The sequence below is a fragment of the Scyliorhinus torazame genome, chromosome 7 (genome assembly GCF_047496885.1).
Source record: "Scyliorhinus torazame isolate Kashiwa2021f chromosome 7, sScyTor2.1, whole genome shotgun sequence".
NCBI classification, from domain to species: Eukaryota; Metazoa; Chordata; class Chondrichthyes; order Carcharhiniformes; family Scyliorhinidae; genus Scyliorhinus; species Scyliorhinus torazame.
In genome coordinates, this window is record NC_092713.1 from 268458371 (window position 1) to 268479109 (window position 20739).

Sequence of the window (20739 nt, forward strand, 5' to 3'; positions counted from 1 at the left end):
AATCACCTGCTAATGCTTGCATTCCAAGCATTGTTTGGCATCTTTGAATTTGTCTATATATGTGTTTCTGGAACAGACCTCTTCATTCACCTGAGGAAGGAGCAGCGCTCCGAAAGCTAGTGACATCGAAACAAACCTGTTGGACTTTAACCTGGTGTTGTAAGACTTTGTACTGTGCTCACCCCAGTCCAACGCCGGCATCTCCACATCATGCTTTCTTAAGTAAGGAGACTATACACACTACTCCTGATGCAATCTAATGGAAGCCCTATGCAGCTGCAGCAACACTTGTCTACTTTTATCGTTGATTCCCCTTGTGCTAAATTGACAACTTTCTATGTGTCTTCCTAAACACTTGCTACACCTCCTTACTAACCTTTGGTCATCCAGATCTCTCCTCTGTACCACTGAATTCTGCAGACTCTCCCCATTCAAATAATATACTGCTTTTCTGTTCTTCCTGCCAAAGTTGAGAAGTTCACATTTTCCCACATTATATTCCATCAGCTTATTTCTTACTAACCTACCCAAGACCTTTTGTAGACCCTTTTGTGTTCTTTACAACTTACTTTCCTACCTATCCTTGTGTCATCAGCAAATTTAGCTACTGCACATACAGTCCCTTCATGCATGTCATTGATATAGATTGTAAATAGCTGAGGCCCCAGCTCTGTGGCACTCCACTACTGATAGCTTGCCAACCCCAAAATGACCCATTTATCCATATTCTCTGCTTCCTTTTAGCTGACTAATCCTCTATCCATACTAATATCTTAACCCATACACCATGAGCTCGTAGTTTGTGTGGTAACCTCTGATCTGGCACCTTTAGCCTCCACTCAATACTGCTACCCTACTCTAATCAATATTGGAAGACAAAGTTTAGTGCACGGGGAAAATCAATGCTAAAAGTAGGCAAGTTTGCTTCAGCTGCACAGAGCTTCCATTGGACCACATCAGGACCACTGTGTTTAGTCTTCTTACTTAAGAAAGGATATCATTGTATTAGAAACAGTTCAGAAAAGGTTAATTTGATCGATTCCTGGGACAAAAAGGTTAACGTATGAGGAAAGGTTGAGCAGGTTGGGCCGATACTCATTAGAACTCAGAAGACATGAGAGGTGATCTTATTAAAATATAGAAGACCATGAGGAATTTGACAGAGCAAGTGGTGAGAACATGTTTCCCTTCGGAGAGTCTAAAACTAGGGGAGACCATTTAAAAAGTAGGAGCATGCCATTTAAGATAGAGAGAAGAAGAATTTTTTGTCTCAGTTCATCAACGATTTGAGTCTATTACAGCTTGGCATGCTAAAACTCAGCCCCACATGCTGCAAACAATAATTGCAATTTTCTTCATTATAACTGGGCAGCACGGTAGCACAAATGGCTTGGGCAGCACAAGTGGCTAGCACTGTAGCTTCACAGCGCCAGGGTCCCAGGTTTGATTCCCCGCTGGGTCATTGTCTGTGCGGAGTCTGCACGTTCTCCCCGTGTCTGCGTGGGTTTCCTCCGGGTGCTCCAGTTTCCTCCCACAGTCCAAAAATGTTAGGAGGGGTTATTGGGTTACGGGGATAGGGTGGAAGTGATGGCTTAAGTGGGTCGGTGCAGACTCGATGGGACGAATGGCCTCCTTCTGCACTGTATATTCTATGTACTATGTGCTATAACTGTTTTAATTGGCAGTTTAAAATAAAGGACATTAAAGGGAAATTTAATAGAAGTCTTAAAGATTATGAAGGGCTTTGGTAAGAGTTAAATAAGATCTATTTCAAGGGGTAGAAGGGTCATACACAAATGTAAGGTAATTGGGAGAAAAAATACAGGTATGATGAGGAGAATGCATTATGATCTGAAATGTACTGTCTGAAGGGGTGGTGAAAGCAGGTTCAAATATAAGTTTCAGAAGGGAATTGGATAAATAATTAAAATGGGAAGTTTTGCAGAGTTATGGGTAAAGGGCAGGGGAATGGGACTAATTGGAAAGATCTTTCAAAGAGCTGGCAAAGGCACAGTGAGCTGAATAGCGCATCCTTGACTGCTCCTACATGACACATTGCCCCAGAGTTTAAAAACATTTTGTGGGGTATTCTGTAGCTCAACATAGAACAATGTCAATGCACTGTGCCACCTTTGGATACTTAAATACTTCAAACAGAATGGGGATAGAAAAGCTGGACAAGTTTTCATATGTATTGAAAAGCATAACTACATTAATTGTACACAATAAATATGATCTTTCGACCCAATATTTACAAACCCTATCCCAGTGATCCCTTGTAATGAGCATTTCAAATCAGTTGTGTACCTTGAACATCAGGATATGCAGCCATAAAGAGAATAGCCCACAACACGGAGTTAGATGTCGTGTCTGTTCCTGCTACAAAGAGATCCCCAATTATATAAAATAAATAATCTTCACTGAAGCTTGTACTTTGGTTTCTTTGTATTTCACGGTCTATTTCTTTCAGGTAAAAATCAACAAAATCACATGGGTTTACAGGGTCCATTGTCTTTCGGTGCTGAGCAATGATGTTTTTCAGGAATGCAGAGACATCTTTTACTGTTTGGGCAACCTCCTTGAAAGACCCAAAGGGTAAGTACTGAAGTAAAGGAATAATATTGATGAGCATTGCTGGGCTGTTTGATGCTAATTTCATCCCTCGGACAATCAAACTCAGCATGGTTCTAAATTCCTCATCTTCATAATCAAACCGTTTCCCAAAACACATTGAGCAAATTATGTTAGACACAGCATTATTAATGACGTGAAAAGGAGAGAAGGCTGTCCCTACTGCTTTGGAAAACTCCGACTTCACAAATTGCAGTTCCTCAATGATTTTAGGCTCTAGATCAAGTTTCCCGAAACCAAAGTGCCTCAGTGTAGAGAGAGAAAATTTTCTTTGTTGCTTCCAGACCATGCCATATGGTGCAAAGACTATTCCTGAAAATAACCACATAAGTACTTATTATTACTTTAAAGAGCACTTGCATTTTCCTAAATGGTAACATCATCCTAAATGTTCTGAAGCCTTGTGCACTGCTCAATAACTTACAGTTGCATGTCACGTTGTATTAAAACTGCCATTCAAAGGGAACATGGGGAGTACACATTGTTGGCTGGATTTTCATTCTAGGGGCGGGTAGTAGCAGTCATGAAAATTCCCAACTCAAGAGGAAGTGCCAGAAAAGACAAGGGGCGGGATTCCCGCCGGGCCGGAAAATCGCCAGGGGGGGCGGCGGCGTGAATCCCGCCCCGCCGCCGGCTCCCGATTTTTCTGCGGTGGCGGGAATCGCGTTGCGCCAGTCGTGGGCCATTGGCGGTGGCTCCCCCCGGCGATTCTCCGCTCAGCGATGGGCTGAGTAGCCGCCCGTTTTCGGCCAGTCCCGCCGGTGTAAGTCAAACAAGGTGTCCTTACCGCCGGGACCTGGCTCTGCGCCTGGCCCACGATCAGGACCCACCGATCTGCAGGCAGGCCTGTGCCCTGGGGGCACTCTTTCCCTCCTCGCCGGCCGCAGTAACGGTCCGCCATGGCCGGCGCGGAGAACCTCCCTGCGCATGCGCTGGGATCACACCAGAACACGCTGGCGCTCCCTCGCATGCGCCAACTCGTGGCGGCCAACGGAGGCCCTTTGGCACGGCGCCAACCCTGCCGGTGCCGGCCTAGTCCCTAAAGGTGCGGAGGATTCCGCACCTTCCAGGCGGCCTGACATCGGAGTGGTACACGCCACTCTTTGGCGCCAGTACGGCCCGCCCGCCGGATTCCGGAGAATCCCGCCCAAGATTTCCATTCTGGCGTGGTGGTGGTGGTGGGTTTGCAGGCTGGTGTCTGACCAGCCAATCCCAGAAAAACGTTTAGAGGCTGCTGCAAGGGTTGCTGGGTGCTGTGCCGAGCTCTTTCAACAGCCTAATACGTTTCTGAGCTCTCAGCCAAGCCTCATTACTTTTTCGTGGCTGAGAGCTCAGAAATCCATTACACAACTGAAACAGTTGAGCCCCAGAGAAAACACTTTGTTTTGCAGCTCTAGCTCTCTTCTGTCAAATGCACAATGTTTATTTATACAAGATAAAGAGATTTCAAATGCTTGTCGTGTCTGCTATTGATACTTTAAAGGCTCTGGTTGATTGACACTTTTATTGGCCTGTAGTAAACAGTTTTTTTAAAGAAAGGTATCTTTGAGTGACTGTTTTTAAAGCTTTTTTTACACATCCGATTGTCACTATAAGGATCATTGGTTCTGTACATTGTACAGTGGGTGAGTGTGCATGTAAATACAATACCATTGCAAGGTGTGGACATGAGGGATGGGGGGGGCATGAAGAGGACCGTTTGAACTTACCTTTCAAGAGTCCCACATCCAGACTATGGTTTGCAACATCTCTGACGTGCCGTGAAGCATAGCTGTTTCAAAAGCTGACCCGGCTCCATGAGAACTGTGGAGTCCTAGGACAGCTTATCTCTGCAATGGAGCTAGCGAGGTCGGGAGTACAGGATGCAGACTTGCAAGATGAGCCTGCCTGCGTCCTTAAAAGGTTCTACTGAAAATCGGAAACCTCAGGAATGGGGTCGGGAATCTGGAATTGGCTCCCTACTGCCACTCCTTACCCCTCCTCAGAGTCTCCCCCACTCCATGAAAATTCAGCCCTTTGTGAGAAAGTTCTTCTTTAATAACATAATGAATAAGGTTGCTCCCATAAATTGATTGTAGCTATCCAAGTGGCACTGTTAAAACAGGATGTTTTATTTAAAATGGCAATGCTGAGCTCTAAAGACCAGCACAAGGGTTAACTAAATATATTATGTATATTCCACACCTTTATAACATTTTATTATGTGGTTTTTCAGTTGAATATGCATGGTCTTTAATAGTTGCTGACCAACAGGACTGGTGAAGACATTAACAAATGATTTAGGAAAAAACAATTCAAGAGCTAGAGAGACAAATGATTTACACGCTTCCCGACATCATGAATCATGACGTGTTTTCCAGTATCACATCACACAACAGTTAACAATTCCATTATACAGTGCTTTTTTGGTACATTTATAGCTTCAGAGCCATGACAATTCCAGTAATAGTTGAAAGTGCTGAGTGGATGATCATCATGACCTTCTGAGGGTCCCACCTTCACAGAAGCAAGTCTTCAGTCAATTCAATTCCCTCCAATTATATCTCGAAATGATGAATGCACTCAATATATGAAAAGGTATCAGCCCAAACAACATCCTGGAAGTAGTGCCCCTAGCTAAGCTGTTCCAGTACAGCTACACAAGTACAGCAATGCAGAAAATTGCCCAGCTATGTCCTGTCCATAAAAAGAGATACAAATTCAATCCCATCAACTACCAACTCATCAGTCTACCAACAATCATTTCCCTTGTGTACCACGTACAAGATGCACTGCAACAATTCATCAAGGCTCCTTCACCAGCACCTTCCAAACCCACGACCTCTACCACCTAGAACAGGGTTGTCCAACATATGACCTGTGGGCCACAATCTGACTTTCCATCCAGCCCTGCAGACTCACTGTTCAAAATACTGTGGAAGGGACAGATCTTCAAGGACAGATCTTCAAGGAACTGCTCCTCTGATCACAGGCCGGTTCTTTCCCACATTTGCTGTTGATCTCAGGAGGAATTGCAAGACAGAACGTTTGTGATTGGAGAAGCTGCGAGCAGTGTGAAAGTAGGTGGCCATGTTCTCTCTTGCCCTCAGATGCAGGTGCCAGGCCCCTAAGGCAGCACGAGGGTCAAGACAGTGGAACGGGCCAAAGATGCCACAAGGAACAGCAGTCGCAGCAACACCGTCCTCCAGCTCACTGGCCGGGGCAGCTGGATTCTCCAACAGGGCGGAGTAAGGAAACCTGTTTTGACACCTGCTCGCAGAAAAATACTTTTCACTGTACCTTGGTACACGTGACAATAAACAAATCCAATCCAATCCAACCTTGACATCTGTTCTGGATTCCTCATCAGAGGTAAAACATCCAAACCTCCCAGGCCTGGACAGTTTGTGTTAGTACATGCATGTGTGAGAGTGCATGAAAGTGTGGTGTAAGCGAGGGTGAGGTGTTGCTGATGGGAACACCCCACCGCGGGTTTCCAGGCGGTGGGGTTGACAAAAACCGGAAATCCCGTTGACAGCTGGGGTATCAGAAGATTCCACCACCAGCCACTGGGAAAAACACTGTGGGGGGAGTGGGGGTGGAACATCCTGCCGGGCCCCCGCATTTCTGGTTTCGAGTCCACAAATGCGCACGGCGGCGGCCTCCAGCGGCCACGGCGAGCACCATGGCGGACTCGGACTGCGGAGGCAGCTGCAAGATGTAGGCCCCCCTGATCGGCCGCATACCCTTGCATCCGACCCGCCCGATCTGTCCCCCGGCCATCCACAAGGACACCCCTGGTGCCCGATCCCCTCGCCCCCCCCACCAGGGCGACCGGGGACTGAGTACGCAGCCGCCACGCGAGAGTCCCGCCCGGCCATAGCAAGTTAGTTCCACGCCGCCGGGAACTCAGCAGGTCGGGAGTCGAGGATCGCTGGGCGGAACTCTGGCAATGGCCCCCCCAGCCGCGCAGAGTAATTCGCGAAATCGCCGATCCTTGGGTCCCGGAGAATCACCGGACCGGTGCCGGGTCCGATTTTGGCACGAAGGTCGATTCTCCGCCCCCACGCCAAACGCGATTTTGGCGCGGGGCTGCGGACAATCCAGCCCACAATGTCTGTGTGATTGAGAAAGTATCTGTGTGTGCATGTTTGTGGTCAGAAGATCCCACCAGCGTGAACGGCAGGAAAGTTCCGGCTCTTACCTTTCCAAAATTGGCTCATTGGCCTCTTGAGTGAGAAAAGTATTGAAATGTGACCCTGCACAGAAAAAGTTTGGACAACCCTAACCTTGAAGAATATGGGGAGTGGATGCACTGGAAATAACCCTCCTAGCAACACATAAATCTGACTTGGCACTATAATCGCCATTCCTTCACTGTCATAGGTTCAAAATCCTGGAAATCCCTACCAAACAGAGGGTGTAACCTCAGTGGCGGGCTGCCTGCAGTCCAGGGGCCACGTGCAGTCCATGTGGGTTCTGAGTGCGGTCCACGAGACATCTTCTGTTCTTTTTTTTCCAAGTATTTTTATTGGAACTTTAACACTTAATATCAAAATTTACACAACACAAAAATAAGAAAAAGAAACAGAACTTGAACAGCAATCACATCGACAACACATATATCACAGGTTGTCACGTCGTCTGTGACCATAGTCTTCATAATCAGGTTTCCCTATTTACTGTGGTAATCTTAGTTACACAGAAAACATTTAATTTACATTTATCGTTAACAGGAAGAGCCATGTCGACCTGATGATTTTAAAGGGTGAATAGGATGTTTGTCTTTTAACGGATGGGAGGGGCCTGTGACCCTCCAGGTGTAGGGCCAACTTCACCATCTCTCCACTGTTTTTCGAGCGTGTATTTTCCTTCTTCCCGGCGGGTCTTCCCTCCCCCCGCGCCCGCACCTTTCCATCCCCTCCCCACTTCTCCACGCCCTCTCTTCCCCCCCCCCCCCCCACCCATTCCACCAGGTGATCAGAGCAGCGAAGGCCAGGCCGTCCGCCCCTTTCCCTGTGAATAGCTCTTGACACCCCAAAGACCACCATAACCATGGGCATGGCACCATCTTAACTCCCACAACCCTGGACATAGCCTTGAAGAAGGCTGTCCAAAACCCATCGAGTCTGGGCAGGACCAGAACATGTAAGTGTAGTTGGCTGGGGCCCCCTGACACCACTCGCACATATACTCCACCTCTGGGAAGAATCTTCTCATCCTTTTCTTGATTAGGTGCGCTCTGTGTACCACCTTGAGCTGCACCAGGCTTAGATCTGGAAGAAGGAACTGAAGACACTGTTGATAAATTTGCAGGTGATACAAAGATATGCAGAAGGCCAGGTAGTGTTGAGGAAGCAGGGGGACTGCAGGACTTGGACAGGCTAGGGGTGGGCAAAGAAGTGGAATACAATGTTGAAAAGTGAGAGATTATGCACTTTGGTAGAAAGAATGGAGGCACAGACTATTTTCTAAATGGGAAATGGCTTAGGAAATCAGAAGCACAAAGGGACATAGGAGTCCTAGTTCAAGATTCTCTTAAGGTTAACATGCAGGTTCAGTCAGCAGTTAGGAAGGCAAATGCAATGTTAGCATTGATGTCGAGAGGGCTAGAATGCAAGAGCAGGGATGTATTTCTGAGGCTGTATATGGCTCTGGTCAGACCCCATTTGGAGTAATGTGAGCAGCTTTGGGCCCCGTAACTAAGGAAGGATGTGCTGGCCTTGGAAAAAGTCCAGAGAAGGTTCACAAGAATGATCCCCGAAAAACTCCACCTTGTCCCAGTTTGGGGCATATATATTTACCAGGGCCCCTTCTGGGGTCCCACTGACCATAACGAGTCGCGCCCCCCCCCCCCCCCCCCATACAGGTCCGTCACCATGAACACAAGTGTCCTGTTAACCTTATGGCGACCCCTCTTGCCCTAGTGTCAAAGCATGCATGAAACGTTTGTCCCACCCAGCCCTTCCTTACTCGCAGTCGGTCCCTCTCTCTTCGGTATGCATCTCTTGTAAGAAGGCTATGTCCATCCTCAGGCTTTTGAGATGGGCTAGGACTCTGGATCTTTTCACCAGTCCATTGAGGGCTCTCACATTTCATGTAGTTATCCTAATGGGGTGGGGTATTCTGCCCATCCCCTCCTATGGGTAAGCCATACTCACCCTGTGTGCCTGGCAATGTTCGCCCGGGCCTGTCCTCTCTCTCGGACCATTCAAAATGGCCACTGTCTACTTCCCCTTTTTCCCCCCGTCGCCACATGAAACCTGTTGTAACCAGCACTCTACCCTCCCCCATTCTCCACCCCCTCTCCCTTCTTGTTCTTTGTTTCCCTGAATTTCTGTTTATCCCCTCCCTCCCGGGAGGTGCACCAAGGTCACCTCTTTCATTGTACCTCCGTACACCAGTCTGTTCGTTAGTGTAGCGGTTCCCTTCAATGATTAAGTTCTCCAGTTTAACCCCATCGACTTCTCTCCCCCGCCGGTACGTGGGCCCCCCTGTCCCTCTCGAGTTCCTAAAGCCCACATTACAATCATTGCCTTCTACTGCAGCTTCTCCAGCTTATTTTTCTGCACAGTCTTGTTGGTCTCCTCCGTGGTGTCAAAGTAGTACCCATTGCCCTGATAGGTGACCCATAGCTTGGTGGGTTAGAGCATGGCAAACTGCACCTTGCTTTTATACAGTGCGGATTTGGCGCCTTTGAATTCTGCCCAGCATTTGACCTGCTCCAATGTTGTGGTACAAGCAGGTGGACTGTCCTTCCTCAGGATCCACCTCAAAATGCACTTTCATGCATTTTGTCCACCTCAGGATCCGCTCCTTATCCTGATATTTGTGGAGCCTCACAATTATCACCCGCAGTGATTCCCCAGCCTTGGGCCGTTGCCGAAGAGACCTATGAGGTTTTGGTGAAGCCCTCCTCGCCAACTAGCTTTCTGAGCATCGCTGCAACATACTTTGTGGGGTTCTTCCCCTCCTTGCCCTCCGGTAGCCCCACGATTCGCAGGTTTTGCCGACGGTCTGTTTTCCTGGTCGTCGACATTTTCCCTCAGCCCTTTCTGAGTCCTGACCAGTCTTGCCTGCTTCGGGCGCCGCAATCTGATCACCCAGATCCGTGGCAGCTTTCCCGAGGTCAGATGTTGCCTCTTGGGTCTTGAGCCTCCTCTCCATTTTATCCATAGCCTCCTTCATGGGGGCCATCGCAGCCTCCACCATGGCTGCCATGAGGTCCTCCTTCATTACCCCGTGTTTCTGGAATTCGGAGGTGATAAAACTATCATTTTTTCCATCCGCACCTCGGTCTGTGTTGGAAATTCTGTGGGGTCGGCCATCACTGGTTGTTTCGCCACGTGGGCTTCCCTGCTCCAAGGCTGAGGTGTCGCTGTCCTTGTTTTTGCTGCTTTTCCTGCTGGATTGTTAGTTCCTCAGCATGTTGGTTGGCATTGGGGTTGATGGGGGATTGGTTTGGGGATTTTCTGTCCGTTTTGTGCCCGTTTGTTGGGGTTCAAAATCATAGTCAAAATTCTTTGACAAGAGCAACCTTTTGTGCAACCGCTCAGCTCATGGCCGCCATCGGAAGTGGCAAGGCATTTTGTTGACAGTTTCCCACGTACAGGGTTGCCACATTCCGCTAATTTCTGTTTGCGTAGTTTTTTTTCCTACCGGTATGACTGAAGTGATACGTACGTAAAGCAAAGACAAGTAAAACGAGCTGCATGCCAATTGCACATAACATTGACTGAGAGCCATGCACTCCCTCGCATCAAAAGTATAAATATCATTTGAAGTTGATGAGTTCTTTTTTTTTTTAAATTCAGAGTACCCAGTTATTTTTTTCCAATTAAGGGGAGAGTGGCCAATCCACCTAACCTGCACATCTTTGGGTTGTGGGGGTGAAACCCACAGACACAAGGAGAATGTGTAAACTCCAGTGACCCGGGGCCAGGATCGAACCCGGGTCCTCAGCGCCGCAGGCAGCAGCGCTAACCACTGCTCCACTGTGCCGCCCCGAAGTTAATGACAGTTCTATTAATATATAAATGATTGAGCATTTTCTATAATTTGTTATGAAATATTCAGCATGTATTAAATGTATTTAATCTTAATGGGGTAATTTCACAGTAACTTCATTGCAGTGTTAATGTAAGCCTACTAAATAATAAAGATTATTATTATGTTCAGAGAACAAGCCTGATTTCAATCTTGTTGCTCACTGGGATGAAGGCCACTCATGCGGCCACTCACTAGCCTAGGTTGCCCATCACTGGTGTATCTGCATTAGATAGACTGCAGCAGTTCATGCCAGCAGCTCACCATCACCTTCTCAAGGGCATGTAGTGATTTACGACTATGCCCACATTCCATGATAGAACAAAATAATCAGCAATGTGATGGAAGGGGTCATGGACAGAGCTACCAAGAAGCATTTTCTCACCAATAACCAACTCACTGACGCTCAGTGTTCAGAGCACCTACCAAAAATAGGTATTATTTGAACATGAAAATTAAGTTGTATACCTGTTTGAAAGAACTATCAGCTGGGCAGAGCAGTGCCACTCAGATTTTTAGGGCCCATAGAAGTGTAAGCATTAAAACTGACTAAAAGTTTCTATAGGTATGTAAAGATAAAAGAGACAAAAAAGAATGTTGATCTGAAATGGGGGAATTCATAAAGGGGAAATGGCTGAGGAATGAAATTCGTGCTTCTGTCTTCATAAAGGAAGATATGAATAATATACCAAAGTTCTGAGAAAACAAGTTTTAGGGAGGAGCTGAAGGAAATCAGTATTAGAGAGATGCTTTGGGGAAATTGATGGGATTAAAGGTGGATAAATATCCAGGGCCTGATAATCTTCACCCTAAAGTACTGAAGGAAGTGGCCCTAGAAATAGTAGATCCATTGGTGGTCATTTTCCAAAATTCTTTGGACTCCGCAACGGTGCCTATGGATTGGAGAGTAGCTGATATAACCCCACTATTCAAAAAAGGAGGTAGAGAGGAAACAGGGAACTACAGACCAGTGAGCCTAACATTGGACATAGGGAAGTTGCTAGAGTCCATTATTAAGGATTTCACAGAACAGCATGTGGAAAGCTGCAATATAAGACAATGTCAGCATGGATTTAAGAAAGGGAAATCATACTTGACGAATCTACTGGAATTCTTTGAGGATGTAACGAGTAGAGTTGGCCAGGGAGAACCAGTGGATGCGATTTGTTTAGACTTTCAGAAGGCTTTCGACAAGGTCTCACGTAGCAGATTACTATGTAATATTAAAGCGCATGTAATTGCGGGTAGTGTCTTGAGATGGATAGAAAGCTGGTTAGCAGACCAGAAGCAAAGAGTTGGAATAAATGGGTCTTTTTCCAAATGGTAGGCAGTGACTAGTGAGGTAGTCTAGGACCCCAGCTGTTCACATTATATATTAATGATCTGGACGAGGGAACTCAGCGTATTATCTCCAAACTTGCAGATGATACAAAATTGGATGGGAGGGTGATCTGTGAGGAGGATGCAGAGATGCTTCAGCGTGATTTAGACAGGCTGAGTGAGTGCGCACATGCATGGCAGATGCAGTATAAGTGGATAAATGTGAGGTTATCCAGTTCAGTAGCAGAAATAGGAAAGTAGATTATTATTTGAATGGGTGTAAATTGAGAGAAGTGGATACTCAACGAGACCTTGGTGTCCTCATGCATCAGTCACTGAAAGTAAGCGTAAAAAGACAAATAGTATGTTGGCCTTCATAGCGAGAGGATTTGTGAACCGGAATAGGGTTGTCTTACTGCAATTGTTGGTAAGGCCTCATCTGGAATATTATGTGCAATTTTGGTGAATTTATGTGAGGACGGATGTTCTTGCTATAGAGGGAGTGCAGCGAAGATTTACCAGGCTGATTCCTGGGATGGCAGGACTGCCCTATGAGGAGACATTAAGTCAGTTAGGATCATATTATTTGAAGTTTAGAAGAGTGAGCGGAGATCGCATTGAAACATATAAAATTCTAACAGGAATGGGCAGGGCAGATTCAGAAAGAATGTTTCTGATGGTGGGGGTGTCCAGAACTAGGGTCATAGTTTGAGATTAAGGGGTAAACCTTTTAGGACTGAGGTGAGGAAACATTTCTTCACCCAAAGGGTGATGAATCTGTGGAATTCTCCACCACAGAAAGTAGTTGAGGCCAAAACGGGTGTGATTTTAAAAAGGAATTAGATATAGCTCTTGGGGCTAATGGGACCATGGCGGGTGTGGAGGGGATTAGGATATTGGACTTGATGATCAATGAATGGTGAATCAAGCTTGAAGGGCTAAATGGCCTACTCCTGCTTCTATTTTCTGCGTAATCAGCAGAACATAAAGGAACTGCTGGAGATAGCTTACAAAGATGTAATTAACTTCTCTATATTTTTGTTTCGATGGAACAAGAATAATAATGACAATCACTTCTTGTCACAAGTAGGCTTCAATGAAGTTACTGTGAAAAGTCCCTAGTCAACACATTCTGCCGCCGGTTCGGGGAGGCCGGTACAGGAATTGAACCTGCGCTGCTGGCATTATTCTGCAGCCAGCTATTTAGCCCTCTGTGCTAAACCAGCCCCTATAATGCTCTTGTGACTTCACTTACAACTACAAGCCTATTTTGAAAAATGTATCTAATAAAAGATAATTCACCTGGAACTTTAACTCTGCTTCTCACTGCACAGAAGCTGTCGGACCTGCAAAGTGTTTGCACCATTTTCTCTATATTTCAGATTTTCAGTATCCACTTGTTTCGAGAAAAATCTAGGCAGAGATACCAGGAAAGCACCTTGCTCATCTTCACGGTGTGAAGATGACTGTGTGACTTATATAAATTTGGCTGAGCATGTCAACCTGAGCAGGTTGCTATGCCCTGCCACAAAACAGCACCTTTGACAATGTCGCACTCCCTCATTACTGCCCAAATATGTCAATCAAAGTTATAAAATTAAGTCCCATGCCAGGCTATCCGTACATAACAAATTTTGATTTGTACGAAAATCAGTCTGCTTATGGAAAGAGCCTCTTTGTTTGTTGAAATTAGGAGTTAACTGAACTATAACAATGACATAATACGTCGCTCGGGGGCATGTTGGTACATTACGCTGTGCCACCATAATAGCACAAAACAATTCTACAAACAACATAATAGTACATTTTTACTTTCCATATGCTTTTGTACCATCCCTACATCTTCACCTTCTCCCAAGTGATCTAAGTCTTAATGCTGTGTGATGAATCACGTTCCACCTTTCTTTCTAAACAGAGGAAGAGCTAATCTTTGTCAGGCATCGTGCTCAGCAACCAGGCTGAGCTGTGGCATGGTTTGTGACCTGTATGTTTATTGCATGGGCCACAGTTCCAGCTATGACTGCAATCTGCCCCCTCTAACTATTGCTAGTCATTACAGAATTAGTTTCACAAGAAATTGATTCTAATCTGTTCTGTAAATTACCCTGTGATTTTATACAGTGCTCGTTGTTTTATTAATTTTGATTTTTCAGGAACCAGTCAATATTTTTGAGACAGGAGGTGGGTGGTGACAACTTTACACCCCTTTAGATTTATATGGGGAGGCCACTGGAATTTTTTTTAATTTTGGGGGTTTTTTGGTTGGGGGAAGGGGATTTTGCTGTATTGTCCCTTTGAAGAACTTTCCTTGCATTGTCTCTCCACCTCCCAGTTCTTTTTATCTTTTTAAGTGAACAGTGCTCACTCTTGTAGGCTTTTGGGGCTTCAATTATTCTATTTAATTGAAATGTATGGTATTTTATGTGGTAACCATTTAACTAGCAAGCATTTTCTGTTTTCATTTCAGATCTGCATATATAGGTGCAAAGGTGCATGAATGCCACTCGGAGTGCCCCTTCTTTTCAGTTTCTACCTTAAGTTAGGAAATCCTTGGCATCCCAAAGCTAAGATGAAAGATCAAGTAATACATTTGTCACTTACTGTTTCTCCCTCAGCTTTCTTTGTTGCTGTTTTTAAGTCACAGTTTGTTTCTGTCCTGTTTCACTCTTCGTTCCTTACTTCCCTAATAGCACAGTGGTTAGTACTGTTGCTTCACATAACCAGGGTCGCAGTTTCGATTCCCGGCTTGGGTCACTGTCTGTGCAGAGTCTGCACGTTCTCCATGTCTGCGTGGGTTTCCTCCGGTTGCTTCGGTTTTCTCCCCCAAGTCCCGAAAGACGTGCTATTAGGTGAATTGGACATTCAGAATATTCCCTCTGTGTACCGAACAGGTGCCGGAATGTGGTGACTCGGGGCTTTTCACAGTAACTTCATTGCAGTGTTAATGTCAACCTACTTATGACAATAAAGATTAAAGTATTAAATTAACACTCCTGAAGAACCAATGATCATCTGGGAAGAACTCAGAAGTTAGGTGTGAATGAAGATGTGAATTTAGAAAACATTAATCCCTTGTCTGTATTTGGAATATGGATAATATTAAAGATTCATGGGGGCGGAATTCTCCCCCGCCCCCCCGCCAGGTGGGAGAATCACCGGGGCGCCACGCGAGTCCCGCCATGCCGGCCCGAAACCCGCACGCGATTCTCCTCCCCCCCCCCCCCAACCAGCGGTGCGTGAATCACGCCTGGCCGCTTGGAGAATCGCTGCTCGCCATTTGCAAAAGGCGATTCCCCGGCCCAGATGGGCCGAGCGGCCGCCCCAACACGACAGGTTCCCGCCGGCGCCGGCCACACCTGGTCGCTACCGGCGGGAACGCTGGGGGGGGGTTCCTGCACCTGGGGGGGGGGGCCTCCGATGGGGTCTGGCCTGCGATCGCTGCCCAAGGGGCCGGCCTCTCTAAAGGAGGACCTCCTTTCCTCCGCCGCCCCGCAAGATCCATCTTCTTGCGAGGCGGCCTCGAGGAGGACAGCAACCGCGCATGCGCGGGTGACGTCATTTACGCGACGCTGGCCGCATCATTGACTCGGCGCCACTTTTTACACGGCGTCAAGGCCCAGCGAGCCGGGCTCCGACGCCGGCATGAAACACTCTGGTTTTCACTCCGGCGTCGGAACTTTGTCTCCATTTCGGAGAATCGCGCCCAATGACTTTTTATTAAAATTGTATAATTGGCTGTGAATGTAATTTTCGTATTCAAGTTAAAATTTTCTCCAACTACAAACCTCTGAACAAGATCAGGCAACTGTACAGCTTTAAAATGCAGGCTTTATGAAAATGTAATCTTGTTTGTTATCAAGCCATTAATTGCCGAGGAAAATGGAGGACTGTAGTGTTATTTTCTGTTCAGAAATTACACCTCTTCACACCATGTCCACCTAAATAAATATATTTAATAATAATCTTTATAGTGTCACAAGTAAGTGCAGCATGGTGGCGCAGTGGTTAGCATTGCTGCCTCACGACACGGAGGTCGCAGATTCGATCCCGGCTGTGGGTCACTGTCCATGTGGCGTCTGCACATTCTCCCCATGTTTGCGTGGGTTTCACCCCCACAACCCAAAGATGTGCTGGGTAGGTGGATTGGCAATGCTAAATTGCCCCTTAAGTGGAAAAAATGAATTGGGCACTCTTAAATTTATTTTTAAAAAACAAAAATTTGTGTCACAAGTAGACTTCCATTAACACTGCAATAAAGTTACTGTGAAAAGCCTCTAGTCGCCACACTCGGGCGCCTGTTCGGGTACACCGAGGGAGAATTCAGAATGTCCAATTCACCTAACAGCACATCTTTCATCGACTGCATTTATTTCACCACACGCAATATCAAGTGTTCAACATATCCTCATTAAGGACAGCTTCACCACACCATAGACACACCTTGATGGGTACTCAACTTTTATGCACCTTGTCCTAGTCTAATCTTGGCCCACTATGCTGTCGTAAAGTTCAAGGGAAAGGACATAATTTTTCGATTAAGACAATGTTTGAGTTCAACAATTTCAGATCATAAACGTCGCTCCCATTTTTTTGGACAACTATTGTAAATGATTCTGCCACTGCCATTGACAGCTCTTCCTGACCCATTTTTGTTTTTACTTGTCTCGTGGCATGCATTTTGCCATGCACCATCATCCTTTTAACATTTAGTCTTTCCAGCTTACTACCCTCTCAGTCCTGCTGTATTGTTCTTTCCTCCCTTCAGTCCTTTCAGTCTCTGTACTTGGTTTTAAACCGGTTAGATCTCTAACTTTTTCCCAGTTGCAATGATAGGTCACTGACCTGAAACTTTGCTTCTTGCTCCACTGATGCCATCTGACCTGACCCGAGGGCAGCACGGTAGCATTGTGGATTGCACAATTGCTTCACAGCTCCAGGATCTCAGGTTCGATTCCGGCTTGGGTCACTATCTGTGCGGAGTCGTCTGCACATCATCCCCGTGTGTGCGTGGGTTTCCTCCGGGTGCTCCGGTTTCCTCCCAGTCCAAAGATGTGCAGGTTAGATGGATTTGCCATGATAAATTGCCATTAGTGTCCAAAATTGCCCTTAGTGTTGGGTGGGGTTGCTAGGTTATGGGGATGGGGTGGAGGTGTTGACCTTGGGTGGGGTGCTCTTTCCAAGAGCCGGTGCAGACTCGATGGGCCAAATGGCCTCCTTCTGCACTGTAAATTATGAGATCTATGAGAAATGCTGGGCATCTCCAGCTTTTCCTGTTATTTCATATTTCCAGTATCTTGTTTTTTTTCTCTATTTAATCAAAGGGCACTGGCACTCTCGTGATTGAGTCATGGTTTGATCACCCACCCGCACTTTTCTTAACCAGTTGGTTTCTGTCACTCCCTTTAATCGGTTGAGTCCCTCGCTCTCTCACCTTTACGCTGGGTTATGATGGTGATCAGAGGGATGGTGGGTCTGTCGGAGAACACCTCGGCGTTTCGCTGCAGCGCATCTCTAACCATCCGGAAACCACTGAGGACGACCAGGAGGCGGCCGCCCAGGTGCAGGCTGCAAACGTCGCCGTACGCCTCAGCCAGGGCGGTGAGCTGCAGGTGCGGCGGGAGCTGTGCCCCGCGGCGCGGTCGACAGGAGAGCAGCGAGCCGATCAGCGGCCAGTAAGGCGGACCGGGTGGGAGCCGGCTCCGGCCTCTGCAGCGCTGCAGGAGGTAGCGGCTGAGCAGGAGAGCAGAGAGTGCCAGCAGGCCGAGCGTCAGCCACTGGCCGGTGCCGGGAGACAGTCCGGCTTCCGGACACTGGCCGGCGCCGGGAGACAGTCCGGCTTCCGGACACTGGCCGGCGCCGGGAGACAGTCCGGCTTCCGGACACTGACCGGTGCCGGGAGACAGTCCGGGTGCCGGACACTGACCCACGGCCACCGCCATTTTGTCGCTGCCGACAACGCCTGGCTATGCCCGTGACGTCAGCGGCAGGCTGGGGTCAAAGTGCAAAGATGTCTTTTCTGCACCAAGGGGCCTGGTGAGAGCCAGTGGAAAAATGGGGCCACAATCAATGCAGAAACTCAGCGACAGAACCAATCAGATTTACCGCATTAAAACAATTTGCTGCTGCGTGCCTCCATGTGCGGCAGAGGGGGCAGACAGGGAAGAGCTTCTCAAGAGGATCCGAGGAAAGATTGGCAGAGGCTCTCACATTCTCCCAAACATTAAAATACCTGAGAACAGAATGTAATTTTAAGGTTTGCCGCAGTAGTGGAACAAAAAAAACAGAAATTTAAATTATTTGAAGTTAAACTGAAAAAAAAACATTAATTCAAACCCGATAAATACTTGGAATTATCGAGTGGAATCAAAAAACTGATTCAAGATACAGTTAAACACTGAGCATCATAATTTGAGATACCTGTTGCGAGACAAATCAAACAAGACATTTTCTGTATCGAACCTTGTATCTTAAAACTCAGGCCTGATCAGTTGCCATCCTCCAACAATAAGAAGGTTAAAGTCCAACAGGTTTGTTTCAAACACTAGCTTTCGGAGCGCTGCTTCTTCCTCAGGTGAATGCCATTCCCCTGTAAAACAGATATACCACTTTGGATACTGTTGGAGGGAATGGTCTCTCAGGGGAAAGCAACAACAGTCTTGGGGGAGTATTTGCTCGAGTGGTTGGGGAGGATTTAAAATAAATTGGCAGTAAGATGGGAACCTATGCAGAGTCAGGAGAGTGAATTACAAACAAGAACAAAGGACAGAAAGAGGATTAAGAAAAGTGATAGGCAGAGAAATCAAGGGCTAAAATCAAACAGGGCCACACTGAAAAATAATGGGAATGAGACAAGGAATGTTAAAAAGACAAGCCTTAAGACTTTGTGCCTTAATGTGCAAAGCATTCGCAATAAGGTGGATGAATTAACTACGCAAATAGCTGTAAACGGGTATGATATAGTTGGGATTACGAAGACATTGGAGAAGACAATGTAGGTCCCTTACAGTCAGAAACAGTGAAATTTATAATGGGGAACAAAGAAATAGCTGACCAACTAAATACATACTTGGTTCTGTCTTCATAGGAGGACACAAATAAAATACCAGAAGTGTTGGTGAACACAGGGTTTAGTGAGGAAGAGGAACTGAAAGTAATCAGTATTAGTAGAGAAATGGTGTTGGAAAAATTGATGGGATTGAAAGCCGATACACCCAGGGCCTGATAATCTACATCCCAGAGTACTTCAGGAAGTGGCCCTGGAAATAGTGGATGCATTGGTGGTCATCTTCCAGGATTCCAAAGACTCTGGAACAGTTCCTACAGATTGGATGGTAGCTGATGTAACCCCGCTATTTAAAAAGAGAGGTAGAGAGAAAATGGGGAATTGTAGACCAGTCAGCCTGACGTTAGTAGTAGGGAAAATGCTAGAGCCCGTTAAAAAAGATTTAATACCAGAGCAGTGGCAGTGTTGGACAGAGTCAGCATGGATTTACGAAAGGGAAATCATACTTGACAAATCTACTGGAATTCTTTGAGGATATAACTAGTAGAGTTGACGAGGGGCAACCAGTGGATGTGAGTTATTTTTTTGACTTTCAGAAGGTTTTTGACAAACTCCCACAGAAGAGATTAGAGTGTAAAATTGAAGTGCACGTGATTGGATGTGGTGTATTGAGATGGATGGATAACTGGTTGACAGACAGAATATAAAGAGTAGGATTAACCCGGTCTTTTTCCAAATGGCAGGCAATAACTAGTGTGGTACGCAAGGATCAGTGCTTGGACCCCAGCTGTTCACAATATAAATTAATGATTTAGATGAGGAAACTAAATGTAATATGCAGATGACACAAAGCTCGGTGGGAGGGTGAGCTCTGAGGAGGATGCAGAGATGTTTTAGTATGATTTGGACAGGTTGAGTGAGTGGACAAATGCATGTGGCCTCCTACAGCTGCTGCCAAAATGGCTGCAGTTCAGAGAGCACACACATTTATACTCCGCCTACAGGGCGGAGCCAGCAGGCAGGGATCTATCCCCGTACCAGTAATACAGGGGCCTTACTGCTCGTCTGCAGTGCAGTATATACAATACAATAAAACAATGGTGACTACCACATTCACCCCCTGTTAAAAATGAGTCCAGGGCGGGTGGTGGAAAACTATTTACATACAGGTTGTCATTAAAATTTCAGAGAAGGTTACAAATTTAGATGGGCGCCTTGGTCCGTCGTTGAGTGCGCCGCAGTGCTGGTGGTGAGTCAGGCGTCGGCTCGGTCGTCGGTGACTCCGGGAGCGTGTCGACATCCTCTTCATCCCCGGGTGGGACCAGGGGGCGGACGGATTGTCCTGGAATGGGGGCTGTGGTGGGGTGCGCTGGGGGAAGGGAGGGTGGCGCCGGGGCAGGGGGGGTGGGTGGGGACCCAGCAAGTGCCAGGTCCCTGAAGGAGACTGTGTCTTGGCGGCCATCGGGGTATGCTACGTAGGCGTACTGCGGGTTTGCGTGGAGTAGCTGTACCCTCTCAACCAACGGGGTCGCCTTGTGGAGCCGCACGTGCTTGCAGAGGAGAACGGGTCCTGGAGCTGCCAGCCACGTTGGGAGCGAAACCCCAGAGGTGGACTTCCTGGGAGGCAAAGAGACATTCATGCAGGGGGTTTCGTTCGTCGCCGTGCACAGGAACAACCGATTGGAGTGAAGTGTGTCGGGGAGGACCTCCTGCCAGCGGGAGGCCAGGAGATGTCTGGACCGTAGGGCCAGCTTGACGAC

At 46.9% G+C, this 20739-nt stretch overlaps 1 protein-coding gene across 1 annotated transcript in view; it reads right to left on the reverse strand.

Moving 5' to 3' along the window:
- cyp2u1 (cytochrome P450, family 2, subfamily U, polypeptide 1) overlaps positions 1-17937 on the reverse strand; it is a 28587-nt gene extending 10650 nt beyond the window's left edge. Inside the window, exons 1-2 of the mRNA XM_072512444.1 lie at positions 17408-17937; positions 2308-2943 (exon numbers count right to left, since the gene is read on the reverse strand). Of these exons, the coding sequence (XP_072368545.1) occupies positions 2308-2943; positions 17408-17915 (1144 nt within the window). The 5' untranslated portion in view covers positions 17916-17937. The remainder of the gene's footprint in view (positions 1-2307; positions 2944-17407) is intronic.
- Between the last annotated feature and the right edge of the window lie 2802 nt (positions 17938-20739).